We start from the raw sequence: 26,028 nt of genomic DNA, 5'->3' as shown, positions 1-26,028 counted from the left end.
CAACTGTTGGTCGAACCAACAACGTTGGAAAAGACTCGAGACCCAAAGGCTCGACTAGCTTGCCGGTCAAGTTGCAGGTACGAGATCGGCCATGCCAGATGGAACTCTTTCGATATTGGGGCCCTCCGATTAGCCTTGCAAGCTCTTCATCCAACTCCATAAAGGCCAACAGGTGCTCCCGACATCCGCGGGGAGAAGGTTCCATACATCAGATTGGCCCGTACCATGGAAAAACTACTCCGTCTAGACAGGGCAAGCAACGCCGAGGCCTGGTAGCCGCCAAAGACGACCAGACTTGTCGTTGCCATCACCTTCCAGGTGGCAGGCATGCACACTTTTCTTCTGGTGAGCCCCCGTCCCGTACTTCGAGTTCCGTCCGAGTTACACTCGCAATGATTACCGCTGCAGGATGTGCAAAACAAAGAATGCCCTCTCTTCCTCTCTCGAATCGCAGTCCGCAAAAGCTACCTGAATTCACCCAAGGGAGCAATCGAACCTCGCTGGCCACAGGCCATGGCCAAACGGTATGACATTTGATTTGAATACGCACAACACGCCTCTATCTTGTGTTGGATATTGAAAGCTCAGAGGCCTCGTAAACCTTGACCTTCCTGTGGCCTTTCGTGGGGACTACTACGGCATGAACAGTGGGTTAGTAAAGACCCTTATCCTCGTGTTATGCACAAAGAATCTTGGATTAGAGCCATTGCATCTCTTCGTTAGAATCTGAAGAACCATCAACTTTCAAAACTGTCGAGGAGCATAGGCAATCACTTGCACCATGTTCACGGCATACAGTTCGACACAGTAAGGTATACGTTGGAACAACGACAATACAAATTGTATGAATGGTTACAAAAGTCCTCAGATGCAGACCCAAGCCTCGGACATCTACTGCGTTGGGCACTCCATTTTCCCTGGCAAGGTAGTATTGACTGGTCTTGCGATTTGTCACTTGGCTGCTAGTTGATATGCTTGGCGGTAATTGGAATTCGAGTGCCGTGAACACTGCCGGTTTGAAAACGCAGACTTTTGAGCCTGGGAGAAGGTAACCGGGCCTTGACGCTAATATAGCACTACGGAGACGCGGGTGTTTGAAGTTGATTTACTTTCTGTAATTGAGTACGGATTGGTTATTCCTTAGACATCAGATGCTATCAGCCCCTGCTGACTAGTATGGATGCCTTTCGTCACTGTGGACATTGGATACCGAGGCAAAAGACCTAGTAAATCCTCATTCGGCGTGCGCTATGCAAACAGGTTTTAGGACACCAAACTGGTGAATATCACGCCGATCGCGAATGGATCGAAACCCGAGGGCCCTACCAAGCTATTACTGCACAAGGTGAGATGTAATGTGCTAGAAAGGGCTAGAACTAGTGCCAAGGACACAGATGCTACGGAATGCTGGACTTGTCCTCCCGACCTCTGCGTACTTTCTACTCGGATCCAGAGCATACATGGTATTTCTAGTCCAGCCAGAGCCCTCTTTCCTATCGAAGCCATTTACGCGATCGCCATGTGGGTTCGCTTAAATTTGCGTGGTCAACGCTTTTACTGAGCATCATGCAGCGTAATACGACAATTGTTACGTTGTATCGTGATATAGCATGTCCTCGGCGCAATATACTACTACATTTCAGGAGGCTATACAAATACGATGCAGAACATTTGAGCTGTAAAATGGGGATACTCACGGACCAACTGAACGGGAGGGGAACCACGGAGGAAGACGATGGCTTCCACTGGAATACTACTCCGTACATGCGTTCACCATTTACTATTACGGAGGGGTGTTGCCTCTGGCTAAGCCACCGTTTGATTGATCCTTGTGGGAGTAACACGAACCGCCAATGTCGGCAGTGGCCTGACATGCAAAGAGTCCGGTCGTGTTACTCGTGGCGCCCTAATGCAAGGCCCGGCGTATGTGACCACGTCGTTCATATTGGCGATGTTACGAGCCCGCCGCGGACCCTGGCACTTTTGCCCGTCGTCCCATCACGGCCCGCATTGCTTCCGTCACAGAACCGCCTTGCCACCGTCGTCCCCGTTGTCCAGGTTCCCTATCAGGCAAATTATGTTGTGTTGTGCGAATTGGGTCTCGAATGGGCGGTGGTTTCGCCAACTGGTATGCACCCCGGACACAAGGAGGAGAATTGGGCACCTGAGCGGCTATGAGATGAATTCGAAAAGAGGGAGAGGGGGAAGAAAAAAGAGAGAGGATAACAAAAACAAGGAAAGACCGCCTGGCGCAAGTCTAAAAAGCAAAGATCCGCCCGGCTATTCTATCGACAAGTAAGATGTAAAGCTCTCCCACCATGGAGTGATATATCCAAATATCCGCCTCCTTGCTCAATTGCTTGTACATTACGGCAGGTGCAACATCCGGACTTGCATTCTACATATGTACATGGCAAGCCGACAGAGCGGGCCATAAAATTGTCCGCTGCATGTGATTTCCGCAGGGTCTGTTCGTCCCATGTCACTGGGACGCTCTGGCTATTGTGACCACGTAATAATTTGGCCTCTCCGGGAGGAGAAGAAGCCGGCCCAGACCGCTACTACTACTACTACTACTACTCCGTGGTACATACATACTACTCAGACTCTTGTCATATTCTTCTTTCTGACCGGATCCCGCTCCCGATGCTGGGGTCTCCTGGCTTTGGGCTGCCATGGCCCCAGGTCTCACTTGGCTATTTTTTTTTTCGAATCCACAATAGCCCCTTGTCATGCGGAATCAGTCGAGTACTCATTTGCCTGCCGGTCGAGTCGAGTCGCGGAGAGAGAACGGAGCATTCAATGGCGTCTACTACTCGCGCCGTCCAACTTCCCAGCAAGGAAAAGTCGTCTCTGGGCATGAATGCGAGGAATCGATTAAGCCGTGTTGATCACCTCTTTTTAGCGTCGTCCAAACACGCGTCCCCAGTTGAGAGGCAAGAATCTGGCGGTCATCTTGCATGAGGGCCAGTACCGGTGCCATGGGAAGATGGACGTGCCCCTTTGCAAGTGCCCACTTGGTTGCATGCGACTTGTTCCGTAGGGCCATTTCAGCATCTAGACATTGAGCACGGGGTTACGGGAGTACGATGGAGCATGGTTGTGTTCCGGCTGAGTTGTTGAATGCCGTTCAACATGCTCGTCCAAGGGCTGAGCGGACTAGAATCTCGCCGGTGCCTGTTGCGATGCCACGGGGTTGAACTGCAGTGGCTGAATTAACAGTGCATTTGGTCACGGTACAGCATAGCAGTTTGTTGGAATCTTGATTGTGAGTATTTTAGTGTTTAGGGTAGCCAGCTGGTTTGATCGCGACATGCCGTATGTGAACAAACGGAACCTGCTTCGTCCCATGTTGTGCATTTACAAAGGTCCGCGACATGGGATTTTAGTGTAAAATGCGGTGAAGCGTGAGTCTGGTTCCAAACACTCACGAATCTGTCCGGTCCGGTCGTATGGAGGTACTATCTCGGGACTGTGTTAGCACCTGTTGCCTGCTTACTCGGCTGTGGCGAGGTAAATCATCTTTCACCCGACATATTACAGCACCTTGAAAATCCATCGTGTTATTATAAACTACGAGCTCGAAAAAAAAAAGAAGAAGAAAAATCATATCCAGGCTGGATAAAGACGAAGAAGAGAGATACGTCGAGAAGATCAAAAACACCACACAGGTTCCGGGCCAAGTGGGCAATGCCTAAGCTGTGTATATGTTGCCAAAAATGGGTTGAAAATCATATTGTTATCAATATCGCCATTATTACTACTAGTATTACATGTTGGTACTTTAATATTGTGTTAAATCCCATCCATGCCAGAACTTCGTCGTGACCCGTGTCTAAATGCCTACCCTATTCCAGAGTGGCAACATGCGCAGTTAGTAATTTGTAGTCGCTGATTGGCTCGGCCGGATGCGGCATTACTCAATCATGCCACACGGTAACCGAAGCCCCATCCGTTTGTCGATGCCTTTGTCAGCCGACCTGGAGAAGACAATCGATTGCTTCTTCCAACAAACACCTCGTGAAATCCAGCATGAGCAACCCTGCCAGTCCAGCAGCACCATTACTGAACTGATTTCGCGAATACAATTTGGACCTCATGCCGCCGAGATGAACGCCCGCACTCTGGTAGCTCGTGTCGCACTCCGACAAAGTTGCCACTCACTTCGGCAGATTTCGGCGCGTCGACAATTCGCCTCAGCATATCATTCATACTCATTACCGACATCCACCACCCGCAATGTCAATAGGGATAGCATTCCAGAGACCCCGATAGCCCCCCCAGAGGCTCTGCCACAGGTCCACGAGACACGCCCGCCACCAAGACAAGCAACTCCCGCAACACCGCCCGCCACTCCAGACTCGAAAGCGCCAGCGAAAGAGCTAGCGAAAGAGCCAGCGTCAATCTCAAAGGCAAGCGAACCAGCAGCACAAAAGCCCAGAGCTACGCGCCCACGGCCAAAGTTACGTCCTCGGAAAGCGGCCATGAAACTCACGCCCGCCGCTGTAGAGCAGCTTCGGTCGATGCTAGACCAGCCGGAGCCCAAGATCATCAAAGTCGGCGTTCGTAACCGGGGCTGCAGTGGTCTGGCGTATCACCTGGAATATGTGGACAAGCCTGGCACATTTGATGAGATGGTCGAGCAAGATGGAGTCAAGGTGCTCATCGATAGCAAAGCCCTGTTTAGCATCATCGGAACCGAAATGGACTGGGCCGAGGACAAGCTGAACCAACGGTTCGTTTTCAAGAATCCCAACATAAGTACGTTCTTCTTCTTCTTTTTGCCTTGAACCGGGGAGGATCAAGCAGGCGCTGACCGGGATATACAGAGGAACAATGCGGCTGCGGCGAATCCTTCATGGTGTAAAACGCAGAGAAAGAACAATACAGCAACAGCGAGATAAGAAACATGCTCATACCGTCCCTGAGACGAGGGCGGCTATATATTACACAAACACTGCATCTCACGGAGCACAAATTTCTGACGAGGGAAGTCTCGTGCGGTTTCGCAGGTTCCTGACAACTCGGACTTTTGTATTGAAGGCCATTTTCAACACAATCGTCTCACGATACCATCAACCAGCACGACCGGCCGAAATCGTAGAAGATGTCATAGCATCATGTGGCGCATCATTGGACTTGTATTTCACACGGACGGCATATTCGCAGGAATGCCTGCAAAGTTATTAAATCATCAGTCCCACTCATTGTACATGTACTCACGGCGGACAAAGTCATTGGGAGGATTGTGCTAGAATGCTGCATTGAATAGAAACATATGTAGCGTAATGATACTAATGCTGATATGATCACTAAAAATCTCCATAGTCTTCATGTCCGATAGAGTCATAAATGACTGTTTAGTCGCAATTGCTTTGGAATTACTCGCTGGGTTCGTTCGATTCGACAACGAAGCGCGTAAGTGGCGTCACGTGGGTTGGCGTCGCGTGTTGCTTTCGATGTGGAAGATTCACGCCTGGGTTTGTCATTCGAGTTGACGATTCACGCGGGCCGATCAATACTTCCTTCCCATGGAAGAAGCACTTGGCTAACACATCCAAAGCAACAACCCAAGAAAAAACATATATAATTGTGCGCAGCTCAACCTCCACTACACTCCTCTGATTATCCCATTTGTAAACAATTCCCAAACGCTCTCTGCCCCATCCATTCTTGTATACAATTTCACATACCCGGACACGAGCTTCCGTTCAACGCACACGGGTTTGCCGATCCCCAATGGCCCTGTACGGCAAACGCAAAGACGGCAATCCCGCTGCCTCGGGCGCCAAAACATCCCGCAAGAAGTCGGCCATGCCAGCAAGTACCCCTGCGAGCATGCAAGTGCAACTCTCACGAATCGCCCGCTCCAGCCGTACGGATTTTGAGAAGCGAGTCTGGACGGCGCTTTGCCACATCCCCGAGGGCCAGGTCACTACCTACGGTCTACTCTCCAAGTACCTTGGCTCGTCACCCAGGGCGGTAGGCAATGCCCTGCGACGCAATCCTTTCGCACCTGAAGTCCCTTGTCACAGAGTCGTCGCGACTGGTATGACGCTGGGAGGTTTCAAGGGAAAATGGCCGCGGGATGGAGAGGGAATCACGCTCGATGAGAAACGAAGTCTTCTCAAGGGCGAGGGCATTAAATTTGATGATAAAGGCAAGGTTTTGAGTACACCGTGGACAGGGTGGTTGCAAAGGAGTGCATGAGCCTTTCTCCAATCTTGATGCTCTTGTGGTTGCGCTCGATAATGGCAACTTAATTGTAGGCCACACTCATTTCCTTATTCATTCATGTGTACGAATTGTATTTGGGTATCTACCAGGGAGTTATGGATAAATAGAGAAGAATTTTTGTGTCTGAAACGGAATCAAATTCATTGCCGCATTCCGCATCGTGTCGTTTCATCGTTTCATTCATATATACGTTGAAAATTTATGGCTCGAACAGCGCTATGGGCACTTCAAGTGCGGGCGTCCCGATAATGTCAGCCCGTAAGCGCTGTGCATGCCAGTCTCCTCGATACTCGAGCCTCTCATATGTTTGGGCTAAGCGAACCACTGCACCAAAGCGTGTCAGTAAGCAAAAATCTCCTTTCTATATGGACTTTGACGACTTATATCGACTCACAGCAAAAGGCCATTTCAGTCAAAGCAAAGTTCTGACCCACACATATCCTAGGTCCGCCACTAAACGGCGTATAGGTCCACGGGGTCGGGATCCAATGCTCCCAACGTTCTGGACTGAAAATGGCCGGATCAGCAAAATGTTTGGAAATGGGAGGATACAAGTCTTTTCGGGCATGCATGCCGATTGTGTTGATTGTGACCGTATCTCCCTTCAGGAGGGCGACGTCGGGTTGGCCAGGAGCACCTGGGATCACAGTGTCCTCTAAAGCTTGACGCATGTTGATCGGTACAGCTGGGTGAAGCCGAAGCACCTCGTTGAGGACATTCTTCAGGTACTGTATGTTCTTTAGTGTTTCATACGTCGGCATGCCGTGGGGACCTAATTCGTTGAGGATCTCCTCGCGCAGCTTCGCCCAAGTCTCGGGGACATATGCCATCTCATACATAGCCCACGACAATGTAGCTGCAGTAGTATCCCTCCCAGCCAGGAGGACTGACATGATTTCGTCCCGAATTATTTTTGGGTCTTTTGTTACTCGAGCGATACTATGAAGAAAGGTATATTGAGTGTCAATTTTTGAAAGCTCCTCGAGCTCATGTTGAGGTAATGAAATAGCGCGTTGGATTATTGGTTCAATGAATTCTTCCAGTTTTCTGATGGAACGATAATAATCTCCTTTTGGAATCAGAGGGGCTATTGGACTGTAGGATTTGTTAAAACGTGCTTTGCGACAATGGTTCAGGGAAATGGCATACTTTAAGACGAATATGTACATTTGAATCCTTTGAGCGACAGACATTGCCTCTGCAACTTCATTATGGGGGCTTTATAGATGCCATAGTTAGCATATACAACCTTGTGAGTATGTAACTGGTTACTAGTTACTTACTTGTCCAGACTATTGGTATTTTCTCCCAGGAGAAACTCCGTAGTAGTATCCAGAGTCCATCTGTAAAACACGTCCTTGATGTCCACTGTCGTCCCAGATGGTGGCAACGTTGACAAGAGTTTCCTGGTACAATTGTCGAAAATCACCAGATTTCGCAGTCTGTCCTTGACAAACATTGGCCGAATTAGTCCCCTGCTGCGATGCCAATCATCACCGTCAGTCGCAAATATGCCCTTCCCGAGAAATGGTCGCCATAGACGGTGCCACTGGGGACCATGTCCGAAGTTGGCAAATTTGGTAGCTAAGATGGCCTTGATCTGCTCAGGCTCCCGTGTAATGAGAACTCTTTTCTTCCCGGTCAAACTAAACTCGGCATAGTTGCTTTGCTTGCTGTCCAATATACCATTACACCATTGGGCGAGCTTGTTATTATACTGATGGGTCCCAATATCAATATATAGTTTGGTAGCTGTATTTTGAAACGGCGTGTTAGTGAATAGAATCAATGCTGAAGAAATTGTAAAGTAGTTTCTTGCGTCTTCATACCGGAAAGCAGGTTGGCTGCTAGCACCGGCGCCCTGGTACCACCGGCGAGCTGAATTCGAACCCCAGCTACTTTGTGTCTAATCCATACGAGTGAGAAAGCGAAGACGCCGACAGCCACAATGGTAATCCATGATGGAGCGGACCGGATTTCTCGCATAATACTCATTATTTTCACAATATCAAAGTATCAATTCACAGTGAAGGAAGCAGAAAGATGGAAAAACGCCTGTGAAGAATGAGAATGGGAGAAATGCAAATGAAGGTGACCGATGTGATGAGGTTGGCCCATGTCGGCATAGGGCATGCGCGCAAGTTGATAGCTTCTTTTCATGGTCCGGGCTCCGGAAGCATACACACAATCTCACAACAAGCCGGAGAGTTGAAGGACGGGCCTCGTCCGGTTGGTGATGGGGGAATGGCTGGTTGTACGAGATGCATATTGCAAATCAGATGGCGCCTCTGGATTGGATGCATTCCGAGGTGCTAGGCAGGGGTCCGGGGGCCTCGTTCTAAAGACGATGGTGCGCATGGTGGAACTGCAACAGATCAATGGGGGATGCAGGGGTTTTGGTTGGTGAAGGTGCGAACGAAGAAAACACCGCCTTCGACGAACAATGATCGAATACCGGTGTAGGATAAGAGATGTGAAGAAACGAGATAAACGATGGAAGCTTTTGTCAGCCCTGTAACTGATCATGTGTCATCGATGCTTTTAGCATTGACCAGAGAGGAAGTCGCAACTGGTGGTTGCTGAAGGTGCTGGGATGCACCAGACACATCGGGGAGTCGGTCAACAACGCAACATGGGACACACAAGTTCGAAAAATCTGGATTCTGCATAAAAAAGCCACTGCCGCTGTTACAAAGAGGTGGTGAATAGGCCTGATCCATCCTGTTCGCTCAATTGATGCACGAGGCACGAGCAACGATGGCTGCCATCTTGACGAGTGACTTTCTGACCTGTTTGCTCAAGCTGCTATGGGGACGGCGCTACCTTTTTCCGCCCAAGTGCCGGCGAAACTCGGGTTGGCTAGGCCCAAGCTGCCACGCTGGTTTCCCGTTTGAGGTTTGAGAGCTGTTTCGGTGCCTTGTGCCTTTACCTCATTCCCGTCCTTTCACCTTGACCTCATCGCGAATACCTCTATTTCCTCCGTCACGAGTCAATTGGCAGCTGCCAGTCTCCCGCCAACATGTTCAACATCGGACGCAGCCGTGCCCTGGCATCGGCGCTCAACGCCTCCAAGGTTCGTCAGTCTGGTCTCGTCCATGACCTAGCGCATTTTTTTCCCTTGCCATCCCCTTAGTATCAAGCTGCTAACTACATGTTGCTCAACAGCTTCAGGTCGCCCCCGCCGTCAGATTCCCTGGCGTTGCACAACAACGACGAGCTCTGAGTATTCACGAGTACCTCTCTGCCGACCTCCTGCGACAGGTAACAAAGCCCCGACTGCCCCGGATCGTCATCCTCTGGTAGCAGCTAAATACTTGCTCTTACTGACCATATGGTGCACATAGTATGGTATCGGTGTTCCTAAGGGCGCTGTTGCCAAAACTGCCGAAGAAGCCAAGGCTGTCGCAAAGGAGATTGGCACCGAGGACATGGTCATCAAGGCTCAGGTCCTCGCCGGTGGACGAGGCAAGGGTACCTTTGACAACGGCCTCAAGGGGGGCGTCCGCGTCATTTACTCTCCTCACGAGGCCGAGATGTTTGCCCAGCAAATGATTGGCCACAAGCTCATCACCAAGCAGACCGGTGCTGGTGGCCGTCTCTGCAACGCTGTCTATATTTGCGAGCGCAAGTTCGCTCGTCGCGAATTTTATCTAGCTATCCTCATGGATCGTGCCTCCCAGTCCCCTGTTATCGTCTCCTCGTCCCAGGGTGGCATGGATATCGAGACCGTAGCCAAAGAGAGCCCCGACGCCATCATCACCACATACATTGACATCAACACTGGTGTAACGGACGACATTGCCCGTGGCATTGCCACCAAGCTGGGCTTTAGTGAGCAGTGCGTTGAGGATGCCAAGGATACCATCCAGAAGTTGTACAAGATCTTCCTCGAGCGCGACTCCACTCAGATTGAGATCAACCCTCTCTCTGAGACCAACGACCACCAGGTTCTGTGCATGGATGCCAAGTTTGGCTTCGATGACAATGCCGATTTCCGCCAGAAAGAGGTTTTCGAGTGGCGTGACACCAGTCAGGAGGACCCTGATGAGGTCCGCGCAGCCAAGTCTGGACTCAACTTCATTAAGCTCGATGGCGACATTGGCTGCCTCGTCAACGGTGCTGGTTTGGCCATGGCCACCATGGATATCATCAAGCTCAACGGTGGACAGCCCGCCAACTTCCTTGACGTCGGTGGTGGCGCTACCCCTGCGGCAATTCAGGAGGCCTTTGAGCTCATCACCAGCGACCCCAAGGTCACCGCCATCTTCGTCAACATCTTCGGTGGTATTGTTCGTTGCGACCACATCGCCACCGGACTGATCAAGACTGTCGAGAACCTCAACCTTAAGATCCCCATCATCGCTCGTCTGCAGGGCACCAACGTTGAGCAGGCTCACAAGATCATCAACGAGTCTGGCATGAAGATTTTCTCCATTGATGATTTGCAAAGCGCCGCTGAAAAGTCTGTGCAGCTGTCAAAGGTCGTCAAGCTGGGTAAGTTTTTGTGTCCCACTTTCACTCTCCAAACGTCATTCCACGGGTTCAGAAATCCCTAACAATTTGCGGTTTGCAGCTCGTGATATTGACGTTGGCGTCGAGTTCACCCTGGGTATCTAAAATTATGCATCTCGTGGACTGGGAAAGACTGGCATTTCGTGTAATATTTCAGGATTTTTGGAGGCTCCAAGTAATGTTGCCTCAGATGGCGGCCTAGTGTATTGTTGACGTATCATGCAACCAGCCTTTCGCAGTTAATAGAATCGGATTTGGGTTGTTTGCCATTTATCACATTGGCATGATCCGCCTGATGGAGTGATGGAGACGAGTGCCGTGATGGTTTATTGAGGGTGGAGGCTTCAAAGGCGAGACCACAGAGCTGCATTTGACAATGCTCAATATGTCTGCACTAGGATTTAACACCACAACTTGATGGCGAGCCGAACTGAGCCGCATTTATGGACAAAACACCTTGGACGTGTCGGGCAATCCGTCGATTCGCATATTTGTGGCTTTGGGATACAACTTTGCAAGTTAAAAACGGCGACATGGGGAATTTGTAGCAACTACTAGTCCGTCAAAGTACAAATGCACACCACGGCACGAATCAGCTGAGACAGGTGCTTCGCCTGCACACGCCTGTCATTGAATGCAACGCCATCGTCGGCATCACTCGGTTACTGCCGATTCGGACGGAAGGGCCGTTCATTACAAGTCATCTGGTGCTGTGTTGTGTTGATAATACGTACCCGGCGCGGGCGCGTTATACGTGGCGCAGGATGCGACCCTGACCATTCAGATGTCCACTTTTGATGCCGGGCAGGGCCGGATGAGCCGAGCTAGGCATGCCATTTATTTCAACGCTGGTATGCACTGCTACGGTTGTACGCATGTGTGGTGTGTGACTGATCTGGCTGTTGCGGGAAGAGAGCGGAGACACGGCAGGCTTGCACGAGGCTTCCCCGGCCGGGGATTGTGTAATTTTGGAAAGAAAGGCGTAGAAAATTGCGATCTGTCAGAGGATAGTCATTCCGCATTAAGCAGTAGTAGTTTCGGGGTTTCGGAGACCAAGCCCGAATGCAAAAGGCTCTCAGTGCGAGAGTCTGGAAGAATTGCGAAGGCCGAATGTGCACCGAGCGCAACTCAAAGACCATCTTTTCCGTCTTTAAGCTTTAGACAGCCAACTGTACACAATGTACATGTGCATGTACCATTGACATATGTACTCAAGTTAGGTAAGCAAGGCGTTGTTGCCAGAGGCCACCACCAGTTGACTAGTCGACACTAGTAGCCTTTGGCAACATGGAAATTTGAATGAGATTTTGCACCGTTCGATAGCAACTGTGTCATGGCCAGGCATGCCGAGAAAACTCGAACTGCACACTAGACCCAAGGCGGAAATGGGAATCCAGGTTCATCAACTCACACAGCCAACTCTTGTTCGGACTGCAAAGCCCGGATATTGACAACCAACATACGATTTAACATGACGCAAACTTGATACATTATATCAGAAGAGGCCCTTTTGAGCGTCAACAGACCCAATCTGAAGTTCTAGTTCTACACGAGAAGAAAAATTGACAGGGCTTTTCGGCAATGTTCGGCTATCACCAGAGGGTGGTTTGGAAATCGAATCCTTGGACCAGCCAGCCTCACAAGGGTCAAACGATTTAACAAGATTAAGTGGAGCTACCCGCTGACTCCGGTGCGAACGAACAAATCGGGCTTATTCCCAGCTGACACAAGTTATTACTAGTAGCTCAAGGACACGGCACAGATGGCACAGATTGCTGCCCCACCACGGGAATAGACTCGGTGCAAGTATAACGCCTCGATTCAGGATCCTTCGACACACGCTTGGCATGGAAGCGGTGTTGGAGGAGGGTAATGGTGGCGGCTGCTCTGAAGAATATAAATATGCAACTCCTCCCTCGTTGGACTGACGTGTTCAGATGGGAAAGCCATAAAGAGCAGCACAGGCCTCGATCTACACTGCACAACACACGCCTCCTCATTTTGAACCGGCTACACATTTCCTTGTACCTTTCTCTACACATTCCGTTCTCAACATGCCTTCCAAGAAACAGAGTTGGTTCGCCCGCCACATGGCTCCTCCACCACCTCTGAACACGAACCCAGTTTGTCCATGTGCCAACTGCTACAATATCCTTGCCCAGCAACCTCGAATGGGACCATCAAGACATACAACTTCCTCAAATCTGAAGTCCAGCTCGACTGATTCACTGTCACGACCTGGGCGGGAACCGGATACCGTCTCAGTGAGCAGCCGAGACACCACTACGACGACGACGCATGTAGAGCTCGTCTCCGAGAACTAGGCCAATACTTTTATCAGCATGGCCCAACGACTGGACACGCGGGGATACTTCATATAAGCATTGATTTGATGGATTGGATCGGGGTACTAAAATACCATTTTTAGGGGGTACAAGGCGTCGGGAGGGGAGGAGTTCACGTTGCATATACAGTCATCAAGCACTTGTCAGACAAGGGAAGACGACATCCGGGCATGGCGCCATGATTTCTTCTTCTTTTTCTTTTGTGTCTGGTCTGGTACTCTGGTCGTCGTGCCCTGGCGACTTACACCACAGTGTCGAGATGCTTGGTAACACAAGGCATCACGGGCGAACAAAGCGTTGTAATGTTTTCACGGTTCACGATATCAAAGTATATTATTATTAATATATCATTATGGGATTTTCTACGTCTGCATCTCTAACAAGTTATGCCCTTTGCTCATTCTCGGGGGTGGCCGTGGGCAATCATGGCTGGGCGCATAAACTCCGTTCTGCTCTGCATGCCGCCATCCGTCCATTTGACGTCACCCCGCCATCATGCGCATTGCTAATCTGATGTTTGCCCAACGCCATTGCCGACGGCTCCAGGTTTCCCTCAAGCTTCCCATACGATGACCATGGCTCCCAATGTCGATCCTGCGATTCTAAAAGCCCTCGGCATAGATGACCAGCATGCCGAGATTGCCTCCCATGGCTCCTCCGGCTTCGCAGCCACCTTCAAGCTATCCGCCACAATCGACGGCCAGTCCATCAACTACTTCGTAAAGACCGGTACTGGCAGCGCTGCTGAGCTCATGTTCAAGGGTACGATCGTATGGTCTGCGCATCCAGACCTTGGCCCTCCGAGGGATCAAACACCACTGACTCTGTGACTGCAGGCGAGCATTCATCCCTAAATGCCATCCACAGTGCCGTTCCCAGCCTTTGCCCCAAATCCCATGCTCATGGAGCCATGTCCACCCCGAACAAGTACTTCCTCGTCACCGACTTTCTCGACTTGGGGTCTACGGCCCCCGGGGGTTCGGGACTTTCCCTGGCAGCCAAACTTGCCAGACTGCATACCACACCAGCTCCCATCCCGGATGGCCACGACAAGCCCATGTTTGGGTTCCCTGTCTCAACGTGCTGCGGCGAGACCGCCCAAGACAATTCGTGGAAATCATCTTGGGCCGTGTTCTACGCCGACAACCGACTTCGGAGTATTCTCAAACACTGCGTGAGGAACAACGGCAGCGATGCCGAGTTGAGTAAAGCCGTCGAAACGGTGGCTAGCAAAGTCGTCCCTCGGCTACTAGGCGAGTCTACCATGAAGGACATAACACCGGTGGTTATACATGGCGATTTGTGGAGTGGAAATCACTCCAAGGGGCGAATTGGCGGCAAGGGCGGCGCAGAAGAAGTCGTCTTTGACCCTTCTGCTGTATACGGCCATTCCGAGTATGAGTTGGGTATAATGAACATGTTTGGAGGGTATGGGGCCAGTTTTTGGAAGGAATATGAAAGGCTGGTCCCAAAGGCAGAACCAAAACACGAGTGGGAAGACAGAGTGGCGCTTTATGAGTTGTAAGTTGACATACGCTGCCTGGGTTCTCTGCCCCCCCCCTCGCGTTCTTGCGTTGGGGAGTTCGATTGGTTGTAGACTGACAATTGCAGATATCACCACTTGAATCACTTTGCCATATTTGGTGGTGGCTATCGCGGAGGAGCCATGTCCCTTTTGAGAAAGCTAATTGCGAAATACGGCAGCTAGACATGAAAAAAGAGAGGCACCCCTCATCGTGGTGTAATAATGAATATATTCAAAATGCTTTGTATAATCAATGCTATTGCGGAAAAAAAGTACTCCTCAACTCCGTGTATGATTGCTCGCTGTAAATGCACCAAGGCCCCGTCTATAAACTTGCAACGACGAACATGACAGCCTAGTATTTGAAGCTAGGCTAGCTAGGCGGCCAACATTTGCCGTGCCTCTCGCGCAGGTTCTTGCTCCTCCGGCCTCTCAGATGTGGGAACCTGAGCATTTGGAACGGATGGAAGCTGTTGTCCCTCGCCGGCGAGCTCTGCTTGCAGCGCAGCCAGCTCGTCCTCGACCTCCTCCTCGTCTTGATTCGATATCTGGCCGCCCAGCATGTCGCTGACTTCCTGTTTGCCACAGCAGCCGTGAGCCACCACAATCCAACATAGAGTAAAAACGACAAGGCAAATCTCTCGACAAGAGGGAAAACATACCTGTTGATAAGCAATTGCATCCGCCGTTTCGCCCATGAGTTTCTCTACATTCTCCAGGCCCCCCATCTCGGCATGAATCTCTTTCAGGACCTTGGTACCCTGCTGCAGCCCAAACACGACGTCCTTTTGTATTAGCGCGAATTCGACATTCGACGTCAACTTCTCCAATTGTTCGAGTTGGGCGTCCGTCTTGGCCAGCAGCGACTCCTGGTACTTCTTGCGCCTCAGCGCCAGCAGGGCTCTCTTCTTGTCGCCCTTGGCGAGCATTTGCTTTGCAATGTCCGTCTCTTTGTCGGTGAGGACGGTGATTCGCCGCTGGTACTGGTGTAGTTTGTCGCGCTGGTTCTTCATGTCCAGGATGGCCCTGTATTGAGCACGAGATGGTCAATGAGCGGGGTGGCGCCAGTGTGATGCGGTGCGCAACGAAGGGGGAGCGGGCGGAAACGTACTTGTCCTGGGCCGTGACTCTGCTGGTGCTGCCGCCCATGATGTGCACACTTCTCCGGATCCAGCCGTTGAGTGGAAGGTCTATCGAACACTTGGTGATGCCGCCCCAGACGGAAGAAGTGTAGTTGAAGCGTAACTCGGGAGTCGATGGGGTAGCTGGTACATGTCTCTATGGTGTCGCATGCCCATGCGGCCCGCTGCTGGATCGTCATAGGTCTGGAGGTCCAGCTTGAGATGTCCGGGTGGCGCGCTAGTGGGGCTCGGGTGCTATCGATAAGCCGCCTCGGACTTGGACATGCTAAAAAAAAAAAAGAAGAGGAAGGAGTCTGCGGCGCTGCCCATCACGTGGATTTGAGATTCCAAGAGAGCATCATTGCGGGACAACAGCCATATATCGCATGCAATGCTGGCCAAATAGCCGGACAGGGAGTGCTACTGATGGAAAAGTTATCTGAAACCGACTATCGAACCGAACCTAATTACCAAAGGCGTTCTTCCTTGTCCAACACCTACAGCACCTGGAATGGCCAACGTTGAATCCTTCACTTGAACGACTCACTGATTTTTTTTTACGTCTGGTGACGACTCTCATTTGTCTGTCACTTGTATTTAGCGGCATCTCATTTGTTGGAACGGGGATATATGCCACAACCTTTCAAACGGCGCGCGTGCCTCCACTGGCCCGCGAACATTAATATCGGCGCATCATCTACAGCCCTCCGATGCTGTACATCTGAATTCATCAATATTTCTGATTACGTTACCCTCACCAAATATGCCTCCTGGCATGGTGAAATCGCGAGTCAGTCTTCGTTCACGGATAGAACGGGATGTGTACACTGTGTTAAAGCAACTGGAAGCAGCAAATGGTTGCAGGCCGTTCAAAACAATCACCACAGCATACGATGCAATCCAACGGTCAAATTCAAGCCTAAAGAGACAGAAGAAGAGGATTTTAGAGGACGCAATAGATCGTGTGCTCTTGTTCAGAAAGCAAGAGGCTGATGATTCCAGCGACTCCGAGGCTGCTATAGAAGAGGCTGAACCAGAGAAGCCAGAAGATGAGAGATTTCTGTTGAATCGACAAATGACGAAACTTTGGCATCAAGACTCGCCCGCCAACAAGGTCGAATCGACAGAACCTTCTCCGGCAAAAAAACGCCGAATCCAAGCGGACACCGAGGACATACCCGGTCAAACCAGTGCTGTTGAAACAGTTGTTAATGGCAATGTATCTGAAGGTCCCTCCTCTGTTCAGAAACAGGACAAGCAGCAGATGAGGAAAACTCAAAAGGCAAGCCGGTTCACGGTCGAGCATGTCGATGAGGAGGTACCGCTGGGCGGTCTTGGAGAGGTGTATGGCGATCTCCTTGAGCATGGCTGCAGGCTCTTGCGGTTTGCAAACTACTACGAAGAAAATGGATGGGACCGGACAACCGGCATCCTCCTATCTGGTCCTTGTGGCATGGGAAAGAGGTCATTGGTGAAGAATGTGGCATCAATGCTCGGCGTACCCCTAGTCTCCCTCAATGGATGCCTCGAAGACCCCGAAAGAATGGAAAAGAGCATGACTGAAGCTTTTGACGCCGCAATAGCACAGGCCCCTAGTATCGTCTTCATCGGCGAGATCGACCAGTATATGTCCAAGACTGGCTCATCCAACCACAACGAACACCACTCCAAGGCCATTCGCCTCTTCACGCAGCAGATGCAACGATTAAAACACCGGCGAGGAGAAGACGGGTACGTCCTCGCCATGGCCACCACGTCAAAAATCGCAGATGTTGACCAGGCAATATTAAAAACCGGTTTGTTCGAAGTTACCAAACAACTGAAGATTCCAGACTACGAAGCAAGACAGAACATCTTGCAGACGGTAACCAAAAAGAAGACGCTTGCGGAAGACGTCGACTTGGGTGAAATTGCCAGAATAACACACGGCTTCGTGGCAGCCGAACTCGTCCTCATTACCAAGTTGGCCACTGAACTAGCCGCGAAATGCATCAGCGAGGATGCCGAGGCCACCGACGTCTGCATGTCCGAGATCAAGTCTGCCATCCTCTCTGGAAACCGAGACTTTTTTTCCACCATGCGCCCGCGTATACGGCCACGAGCACCCGTATCCATGGAAGACTTCAAATCCGTCATCAAGGACTTCACCCCCTCCCTGCGCAAAGAAGGCTTCACCGTCATCCCCAACGTCACCTGGGACCAAGTGGGAGCTCTCGACAAGGCCCGCAAACAGCTACACATGTCCATCATCGGCCCCATCAAACGGCCCCAGGTGTACAAAGAATTCGGCCTCAAGCAAACCGCCGGCATTCTCCTCTGGGGCCCTCCCGGCTGCGGCAAAACGCTCGTCGCCCAAGCCATCGCCAACGAAGCCAAGGCAAGCTTCATCCTCATCAACGGGCCCGAACTCCTCAACAAGTACGTTGGAGAATCCGAGCGCGCAGTCCGGGAACTCTTCCAGCGAGCGCGCTCCTCAACCCCTTGCATCCTCTTCTTCGACGAGATCGACTCTATCGTGCCCCCCCGGGCCAACTCCTCCACCGACTCTGGCGCTCGCGTGGTAAACGCCCTCCTTACTGAGCTCGACGGCGCACAAGACCGAACGGGCGTCTACGTAATCGGCACCACGAACCGCCCCGAAATGATTGATGAGGCTATTCTGCGTCCGGGGCGTCTGGGCGTCCAGCTTTTTATTGACCTCCCCACCCCCTCAGAGCGCGTGGATATCCTCCGAGCCATCTATCGGACTCGTCATGAGAACCCGTCGCCTGTTGCAATGGAAGGCCTCTCGTCCGTGGCCCAGGATCCACGCTGTGCAAATTTCAGCGGCGCAGACCTCAGCGGTTTGCATGCAAAAGCTGCGGAGAGTGCTTTGGAGAGGTGGATGCAGGACGAAACGTCGAGTAAGGAGATGATTGAGGCGGATTGGGAGTTTGCGTTGGCGAATACGAGGGCAAGTGTGCGGGATCCGGCATCGTATAGAGAGAGGGACATGATTATCTGAGAGCGTGAGTAGCTGACTATGGTAGAGGGCCGATATACCGACTGCATGCTGCCAAGAATGGCTGCGTATGCAAAAAGTCCTTATGCATTGTGGTAGTATTCAAGCCAAAAGTGAACATGTAAGATCAGGTTGCACAACCCATGAAAGTGGCCAGTGACCCTGGCATGCATACAGACGGTTTCTCCTCTCGGTAGCTCGTAGATATGTGCAAGAAATAAAAAGCTAGACGGCGTGCATTCCCAAGGATGGGATACCAGTCTTTTTAAACTGCACCACTCGATCGTATTGTCACAAAGTCGGAGCCAATGCCAGCAGAAATAAACTCTCGTCAAAGCGGAGTTGAATAACAAGCACATCCTGGTAGTGCCCCGGCTATTCTAAATTTTGTCTATAATACACTCATCCTATCCCCGTCTATCATGTCGTATTAATACACGTGCAAGGCACTTAAGCAGTAGAATCCTTCAGGAAGCTAGTTGACTTGTCAGCATGTGGCGAGAAAACTCTGGATACAAGCCAGCGTGTACTTACGCAATCAGGTCCTTCCTGTCCTTCTCCTTCTTGAGACCACCGAAAGCCATCTTGGTGCCGGGGATGTACTTCTTGGGGTTCTCAAGGTAAGCAAAGAGGGTGTCGTCGTCCCAGGTGATGCCCTTTTGCTTGTTGGCATCGGTGTAGGAGTAGCCGTCGACGGAGCCGGTCTTGCGGCCGAAAAGACCGTGCAGAGCGGGACCAATCTTGTTGCCGCCGTCCTTCTCGACGGTGTGGCACTGAGCACAACGGGTTTTGAAGAGGTTGGCACCCTTCTTAGCGTCACCTGAAGTAAGGTCTATTAGCATATGCCCCATTGACACGTGAGTTCTGTCCTCCGAGATGCCAAGGAAAAAGTGATGACACGCCCCGAGATCAATCGGTAGACAGCGGCGTGGCCGAATGCAGAGCCAGCAGACCGACACACTGAAGAAAAAGACGAAGATTGCGTTGCCATAATCGGAATCGCTGTATGAGAGAATTTTTTCCCGCGTCCACAGAATTGACCTTTTCCCGGCACAATGAAAATGACGCAGAGAACACGAGCAACTGGCGCCTGAAAGGAATTGCGCATGCCACCATTGAGCCGAAAAACACAACGTGGACACTGGAAATCGCTCAATTGCGGTTCGACCAATAGATTCCGGCAAACTTCGTCTTCATTCATCGTCATGCGCTGACGCAATGGCAAAGCAAACCGGCTCGTCCGATTGCCCGAGGCTTCTTCGGCTGTGAGGATACACCAAGATTGAAAGACTTACCACCAGCCATTTTGAATTAGGGGTCTTGAAAAAGGCACCAAAAAAGTGTATTCGTAGGAACGGTCGCGAAGAAGAATCCCGAGAGTTGTCAGTGACGACTTGGGATTGTCGATAGAGTTATGGCGTAGAGGATGGAGAGGGAGAAGAGAGAAAGGCCAGGAACATCGAATGAAAAAAAAAAGTTTACTTATGACAGCATGGACCGATCAGCTAGGCACTCGAAAACCGGACTCCTGGCAAGATGTCCGCCGATTGAGCCACAGTGGCCTGCGGCGCAGCCCAATCAGAGCCGTGTAATTACGCAGTCAGCGGACCCGCCACATCAGCTGCGCCGGGTAAACTCGGACAGGAGCCAACAATGTACATAGTTCCTGCTCTCAGACAACGCTTGAGCAGTATTCGGCTGCTCATGTGCCCAAGTGCCCCCACTCATGTCCACTGCTGTCCACTAACTGGCGCAAACTGGTCCTGTATGTCCGACGCCCACAGGTGGTGAGAGAGCGCCAGTGTTGCCCTCGCCTCCCTTTCCCCTCTAGCCTCTAGCCCCCCCCTTCGCCCGGAGCACAATCGGCCAAAGCTCGGCAAAAGCCGTTGGCACCAGCATATGTGCCTGAGGGTCCAAGGCTACCACTCTCAAGGTGCATTCAGGTGCTAGAGAAATCCTGCCCAAAAAAAACCCTAGCATCCCAAGCTTCAACCATTGAGCTGTATTGATACAACGGAATAGTTCCAAATTTCCACTGCCCACCTCATAATGACGTCGAAAACGATAATACCGCGCTTCTTGCTACCTCTACAAGGTCCCTTGTGGCGCGGCGTCCGCATACCGCTCTCCCAAAATGTTCGCATCAGATACGCATCATCGTCATCACCGACCGGTCACCGCAACCCCCCGTCCCAAAAGCCAATTGTGCTTGAGAAGCCAGCCAAGTTTAACCCCCCGTCCCACGGATCCCGAATCAAGCGAAACGTCATGCCCAAGCATTACGGCCCTGAACTGAGCGCGTCGGAGATTTCTGCCCAGAACAAGAGCCATTACCCTGGTGTCATGGCCCCCGAGGGATCTTGGTCTCATTGGTTTTGGCATAGCAGGTTGCTCCATACTTTTATTACCATGGTATGGCCTATGTCTCTTTCTCTTCTTGCATGAATCCTTTTCGGGATCTCATGGAGAAGCGTGTTAACTACAAGAGAAAAACCCATCACTAACTCACCGTGCAGGGGGCCTTGTTTGCAATGGCCATATACACCTTCTTCATGAATTACGCCTACAACTCCACCTTTAAGGACCTCGTTCCTCCAATGTCCGATCTCTGGCACCATCCTTCATACTTCTTTGCCGCATGGAAAAACGTCATCGCCCTGCACGAAAAGGACAAGGCCACAAAGGCTGGTGAACATCGAACAAGGTACCTGGATGACGTCGCAAAGAGAAAGTACTACATGAAGGTACACGGCATTGAGACCAAGGACCCCGTTTCTCTAGTGTTTGGGAAGGACGAAGGAAAATCAGAGGAGGAGCTGGAGGCCGTTGCGCTTGGACGAGAATTGCCCCCAACATCAGAATCGGACGAGAAGCCGGAGCAGAGGAAGAAATGGCTCGGTATTTGGTGATTGACTGAACCCATGCTAATTTTTGGCCTGTCCTCCTACGATAATTCCGCAAGTACTCGGAACGCCTGGGCCGCCATGCAAATAGGACTGTAAATAAACCGTGCAACACTAATAACAATACGCTGCACATTGCCCAAACCCTCCCATTTTGCCTGATGATCGCCTTCATGTTAAATCTACACCCTCCAACCCATCCAAGATTTCATCCGCAACACCACCCTTTTCAAGCACGGCTTCTACAATGCCGTTCATCACGCTGAATTTGCTTCCGCCCAAGGGTGCTTTCCACACGCCCTGCACAGCTTGGTGACCGTCCGCCTGTTGCTTCGTAGTAGAGCCAGCTGATGCTCCGTTCGCAGCGACATTGATGGAATTAGGCACACCGGGAGGAGTTAGTCTCGAAGGCGGATCAACTGTTCTCATTGACAACAGTCTTAGCTCTCGTCTCGAGTCGACATTCATCCCTCCCGGCTTCGTTTCTTCCCTAACCTCTCCTACTGATACGGCCAGTGCCGTCTCCGCAACTGCCAACTCTTCCTTGGACGGGTCGAAAATGATATTGTCGCCCACTCCAATGACTAACAGGGTAATTGGCGGTCGGAAACCAGTGGAAGCTCTGTCACGCGGATACAAGTAGGTCGATGACTCCCAGTCGTCGTCAAACATGGGGTCTTCGTCGCCTTCTGACTTGAGTCGTGGTAACCGAGTCGCGAGAAGTGCGAGATGTGATGTTAGAGATAGAAGTGGAAGTGGGTATGAGAGAGGCGGTGAAATCAGTAGAACCTATGTCGCCCAAAAAGAGAAAAAGAGGTCAATATCGCGTCAACAGCATCTTGCGGACGGTAGTATGATACTCACGTCAAGAAACAATCTCCAATGAAATCGTCTATTAATCCAAAGCCTCTTCGCGAATTCCCCATCTGCTAATAACGCCTCTCTCAACATCTCCGCCAGAAACACCGTCGAAGCTTCATCGTCTCTCTGGCCAGGTATCTCGATCGTCATTTCCAACCAATCCCCTCTAGCTCTTGACCTTGCATCATCAGCTGCGGCGCTTGCGATGGCACTCAATTTGCCATCGCGGTCTTCGGCATCTCGTATGCCAGGGGTTTTTTCAATTTCCGCCTTTACGCCAACAATGGCTTCTGTGCCATCCGAAAAGCATACACGAGCACTGCCGTTTGTTCCAGGTAAAATACCTGTCTCTGCGGTCAATGGCCGGAATTGCGTTGAAGAACGACCATCAGGGCGGATTGGTGGGGTAAGAGAGAGTGTGCTGTGCAGATATGCGAGTTCGGCAGGAGAAAGAAGAGTTTGCTGAGTGGCCATGATCCCGCAAAGCAATCACCTGCCAGGAGAGATGAAGCAATACGTTGGATGTGCTGGCGCTGGTTGAATTGCTGGCTGAACTGCCTGTGAAATAAGATGTCACAGAAAGTTTTTTTTTTGAAGCTCTAGCTTTGGGCTGCAGCCTGAGCTTTGTTGATAAGATAGGCTCAGCGACGGTGGTGGGGACGGTTCGATGTCGCTACTCTGAGTGCTTGGCTCTCTGTGAAGTCAATATAAAATTTTCGTAAGCTAAGAGCGACTGCATCAAGTGCAAGATGCTTATTTCACATCAAATATTGCTCAAAAATGAAGTGTCATTCCAATTTCTCTCCCCCTTCTTTGTTTAAGGCCAAAGGGAGAAAGAGAGAGGGAGAGAGGATAAAATGAGAGACGAGGGAGTGAAATGCCTAGGCAGTGAGGGTTAACCATACGACTCAGAAGATAAACGTAAGCTCAGTCAGACACGAGTAGTCATTGAAGGCTTCTACATAGCGAAGCTCCCGTACTGGTTGCTTAATAATTCTTCTAAGCTCTCTCACGTGCCATGTCCAGACAGATCAAATCTTTGACATCTGGCCCGATAGCCGCAATCAGCTCTGCTACGGAGGCCTTAATCCCCGGCCAATCGGTGATGCTTTTGGAGTCCCAAGCTACGAGATCAGAAGTCTCGAATAGCGGTCCTGTGGAAAACACTTTCAAGGCAATGTGATCCAAATCCACTTCCTCCATATCTGAGGCGCAAGTGATTCCGGGCATGCTTGATTGAAAGAGGGACCCTATGTCTTCATCTTCATCATTATTTTCCTCCTCCCTGTTGTCGTGACCCTCTGTGCGTGTGCCATTTCTAGGAGTGGTTTGCCCGTCCTGGTTGCTAACCTTTGGCCTTTCGGAGCCTCGAGTCTCATCAGTTTCGGGCCCGCTGTCAGCAGTAGAAGCTTCTTGCCTTTCAATGGATAGACTGAGAAACGGCTTCTGGTCGAGGAGATTCAAGGTTGCCTGGTCTAATGGGTCCCAGCCAAAGCTGTTGGGGTCAAGGATGAATTGCGGAGAATAGTCGATCTTATACTTCATCTTGGGGCAATTATGGATGTAGAACCCAGGGTACCACCAACGATAGCCTTCTTCTTTCGCTAAGGCGATTTCGTGCATTGCACCTAGCTTCCCCGGGGTCTGCTTGTGAACGCTTTCATGGTACAGAAAGTAGACGGAGCTGACGCAGTCGGGTAGCAGATCTAATACTCCAATGGCAACCAGGACGCCGTCAAGCCTGTAACACTGATGATATGATCCTAACTTGCGATTTTGCCCATCAGGTGTCACCATGACTTCCCGTCGTAGGGGAGAACTACAAAGGAATCGCTTGAAGGCCCGAGGAGTCCTATCTTCGGGGAGATCCTTGTGGACAACTCGTTGATAGTTGTCGTAAACCTGATATTTCTCCTCGGTGAAGTTGTCGTCTTCAAGAGTGATGACGAGTTTGTGCGCAGGTTCTGGGGGTGTTTGCAAATTTCCATACTCGGCTTCATGTATACGATCAACAAGGCAGAATTCGTTGTCCCTCCTTTTGACCTCTTTCCGGGGTTTTGGGTAAAGTCGAGCTGCGTCCTTGATATACGACTCCCCTAATACAAATCTGTTGAACCGATTCACAGTTTGGCGTTGGTCTCTTGAAGGTTTGAACTGGCCAGAATCAAGCCGAATTGTGTAATGGGGGCAGCACGACCTCCTCTGGTCCGGTCGATACAGGAGTTTGCCTGATCGACGCCAGCACCGGTCAAGAAGAGTCTGATAGAACTTTGGGCTTAATGACGTCGCGTTTGCATAATACGAATAGCCTGAGTAGAATTACAACGTCAGTGTGCTTGCCGACCTATGTAATAAACCTTAAATGTGCTATATTTTGCGTAACAGAGTGACGACGGAGATCTATGTGTTTGGTAGCCGTAAGAAAACAGGGGACCAATAGACTAAGTAGGGAGCAAGGTAATTCACGTTTTGACTGACTCTGGCCCTGGGTATGGCAGTAACCGCATCTCGAAGAGTTTGCATATCCTATAGCATCCGTCAGCACACCCCAGTCTTTGGACGACTTTGACTAGGCTTGTAGGTATATTGAAGGAAATTGTTAGGAGATCATGGTAACCGCGCAGGGAGGGAAGTCGAGTAAAACCGCATTGGCTCGAAGTATTGCTTCTTTGTTGCACCCACTGTAGAGTTGGAGAAAGGATATTCTACCAGACATAGCGCAATGCACACTGCGAATCGCGTAGCAACGAACATGCAATAGATTGCCCTCTTTTGACTACCTACCCAGCTAGGCAACTGAATACCCACGGAGGTTCGAGTGTTGCCCAAAGCAATCAATGTGACCTCGTAGCAGAATAATGAACAGAGGTTGCATGGCCAACCAACTGGGAGGAGGAGAGAGGGCACGTGGGGTTAAATTGACCGGGTTGGTGGAGGGAAAGGCAACGAAAAGCGACGACAGCAACTTACCGATTGGAGAAATATATTCGTAGCTGGTTGAGGCGTCTTCAGGGGTCTGCATGGTACCAATTGTCGGACTGGGTTCCATGGCGGACAAAAGCACCGTCCCAGCCGAGCAAGATATCCGATTCTGTGAAGCCGAAGGGTCCTCCGTTGAAAGGTCGGGTAGCGTCTACCAACTGCTTCTTTGCCAAATCAGACACCTACCTAGGTACGCAGGCAGCTGCTGTGTTTCCTCAAGAGAAAAGCCGATGCGTAAAGGGTGAAGCCAGGTATAATCCCCCGTGACTGGCATGAGGTCGTGGTCAAGTAATTCGGAATATCAAAGACATGCCTGAAGAGGGAATCGGGCAAGCAAAGCAGTCAGACAGGGTTGACGGGGTTGACAAGGTTGGCTGGCTGGCACTCGGCTCTATCAAAATAAACTTTAGGATCCAGGGCTGGGGGCCGCTGAGCTGACAAACAGTTGTGTGCTCCAGTGGATAGGTTGTTGCCGCCTTAAGTATGGAGTACTGATGATGATGATGGCGTGGACAAGGAGGGGCGAGGGTGAGAGGGATGT

General features: G+C 50.9%; 12 protein-coding genes across 12 annotated transcripts; 7 read left to right on the top strand and 5 right to left on the bottom strand.

The window, feature by feature from the left end:
- Positions 1-1,872: 1,872 nt before the first annotated feature.
- On the top strand, positions 1,873-2,178 carry G6M90_00g072560 (uncharacterized protein; the record flags this gene model as incomplete). The annotated part of the gene is made up of 1 exon (XM_066130970.1): positions 1,873-2,178. One exon carries the CDS (start codon positions 1,873-1,875, stop codon positions 2,176-2,178), a length of 306 nt encoding a protein of 101 aa, XP_065987180.1.
- A 1,748-nt stretch (positions 2,179-3,926) lies between these two features.
- ISA1 (Iron-sulfur assembly protein 1) lies at positions 3,927-4,867 on the top strand (the record flags this gene model as incomplete). The annotated part of the gene is made up of 2 exons (XM_014690321.2): positions 3,927-4,761; positions 4,830-4,867. 2 exons carry the CDS (start codon positions 3,927-3,929, stop codon positions 4,865-4,867), a joined length of 873 nt encoding a protein of 290 aa, XP_014545807.2.
- Positions 4,868-5,739: 872 nt separating this feature from the next.
- On the top strand, positions 5,740-6,210 carry ogt (Methylated-DNA--protein-cysteine methyltransferase; the record flags this gene model as incomplete). The annotated part of the gene is made up of 1 exon (XM_014690322.1): positions 5,740-6,210. The coding sequence occupies one exon, from the start codon at positions 5,740-5,742 to the stop codon at positions 6,208-6,210; it is 471 nt and encodes a 156-aa protein (XP_014545808.1).
- Positions 6,211-6,436: 226 nt separating this feature from the next.
- On the bottom strand, positions 6,437-8,232 carry CYP52A3-B (Cytochrome P450 52A3-B; the record flags this gene model as incomplete). The annotated part of the gene is made up of 5 exons (XM_014690324.2): positions 6,437-6,561; positions 6,632-7,332; positions 7,387-7,455; positions 7,521-7,989; positions 8,067-8,232. 5 exons carry the CDS (start codon positions 8,230-8,232, stop codon positions 6,437-6,439), a joined length of 1,530 nt encoding a protein of 509 aa, XP_014545810.2.
- A 1,024-nt stretch (positions 8,233-9,256) lies between these two features.
- Positions 9,257-10,854, top strand: tca-9_0 (Succinate--CoA ligase [ADP-forming] subunit beta; the record flags this gene model as incomplete). The annotated part of the gene is made up of 4 exons (XM_014690325.1): positions 9,257-9,310; positions 9,403-9,498; positions 9,582-10,731; positions 10,811-10,854. The coding sequence occupies 4 exons, from the start codon at positions 9,257-9,259 to the stop codon at positions 10,852-10,854; spliced, it is 1,344 nt and encodes a 447-aa protein (XP_014545811.1).
- Positions 10,855-13,669: 2,815 nt separating this feature from the next.
- Positions 13,670-14,802, top strand: FN3KRP (Ketosamine-3-kinase; the record flags this gene model as incomplete). Its single annotated transcript, XM_014690326.1, has 3 exons — positions 13,670-13,856; positions 13,931-14,615; positions 14,706-14,802. The coding sequence occupies 3 exons, from the start codon at positions 13,670-13,672 to the stop codon at positions 14,800-14,802; spliced, it is 969 nt and encodes a 322-aa protein (XP_014545812.1).
- Positions 14,803-14,996: 194 nt separating this feature from the next.
- chmp6 (Charged multivesicular body protein 6) lies at positions 14,997-15,768 on the bottom strand (the record flags this gene model as incomplete). The annotated part of the gene is made up of 3 exons (XM_014690327.1): positions 14,997-15,194; positions 15,282-15,645; positions 15,731-15,768. 3 exons carry the CDS (start codon positions 15,766-15,768, stop codon positions 14,997-14,999), a joined length of 600 nt encoding a protein of 199 aa, XP_014545813.1.
- Positions 15,769-16,503: 735 nt separating this feature from the next.
- G6M90_00g072490 (uncharacterized protein) lies at positions 16,504-18,744 on the top strand (the record flags this gene model as incomplete). The annotated part of the gene is made up of 1 exon (XM_014690328.1): positions 16,504-18,744. One exon carries the CDS (start codon positions 16,504-16,506, stop codon positions 18,742-18,744), a length of 2,241 nt encoding a protein of 746 aa, XP_014545814.1.
- A 447-nt stretch (positions 18,745-19,191) lies between these two features.
- CYC1 (Cytochrome c) lies at positions 19,192-20,046 on the bottom strand (the record flags this gene model as incomplete). The annotated part of the gene is made up of 3 exons (XM_014690329.1): positions 19,192-19,216; positions 19,276-19,561; positions 20,037-20,046. The coding sequence occupies 3 exons, from the start codon at positions 20,044-20,046 to the stop codon at positions 19,192-19,194; spliced, it is 321 nt and encodes a 106-aa protein (XP_014545815.1).
- A 744-nt stretch (positions 20,047-20,790) lies between these two features.
- Positions 20,791-21,650, top strand: G6M90_00g072470 (uncharacterized protein; the record flags this gene model as incomplete). Its single annotated transcript, XM_014690330.1, has 2 exons — positions 20,791-21,153; positions 21,258-21,650. 2 exons carry the CDS (start codon positions 20,791-20,793, stop codon positions 21,648-21,650), a joined length of 756 nt encoding a protein of 251 aa, XP_014545816.1.
- Positions 21,651-21,815: 165 nt separating this feature from the next.
- Positions 21,816-22,979, bottom strand: RRP42 (Exosome complex component RRP42; the record flags this gene model as incomplete). The annotated part of the gene is made up of 2 exons (XM_066130969.1): positions 21,816-22,433; positions 22,509-22,979. 2 exons carry the CDS (start codon positions 22,977-22,979, stop codon positions 21,816-21,818), a joined length of 1,089 nt encoding a protein of 362 aa, XP_065987168.1.
- A 525-nt stretch (positions 22,980-23,504) lies between these two features.
- On the bottom strand, positions 23,505-25,554 carry G6M90_00g072450 (uncharacterized protein; the record flags this gene model as incomplete). The annotated part of the gene is made up of 2 exons (XM_014690332.1): positions 23,505-24,814; positions 25,476-25,554. 2 exons carry the CDS (start codon positions 25,552-25,554, stop codon positions 23,505-23,507), a joined length of 1,389 nt encoding a protein of 462 aa, XP_014545818.1.
- Between the last annotated feature and the right edge of the window lie 474 nt (positions 25,555-26,028).

The sequence above is a fragment of the Metarhizium brunneum genome, chromosome 4 (genome assembly GCF_013426205.1).
Source record: "Metarhizium brunneum chromosome 4, complete sequence".
Classification (NCBI taxonomy): Eukaryota; Fungi; Ascomycota; class Sordariomycetes; order Hypocreales; family Clavicipitaceae; genus Metarhizium; species Metarhizium brunneum.
Note: the sequence above shows the minus strand (reverse complement) of the source record. Positions and strands in the feature narration are given on the sequence as shown.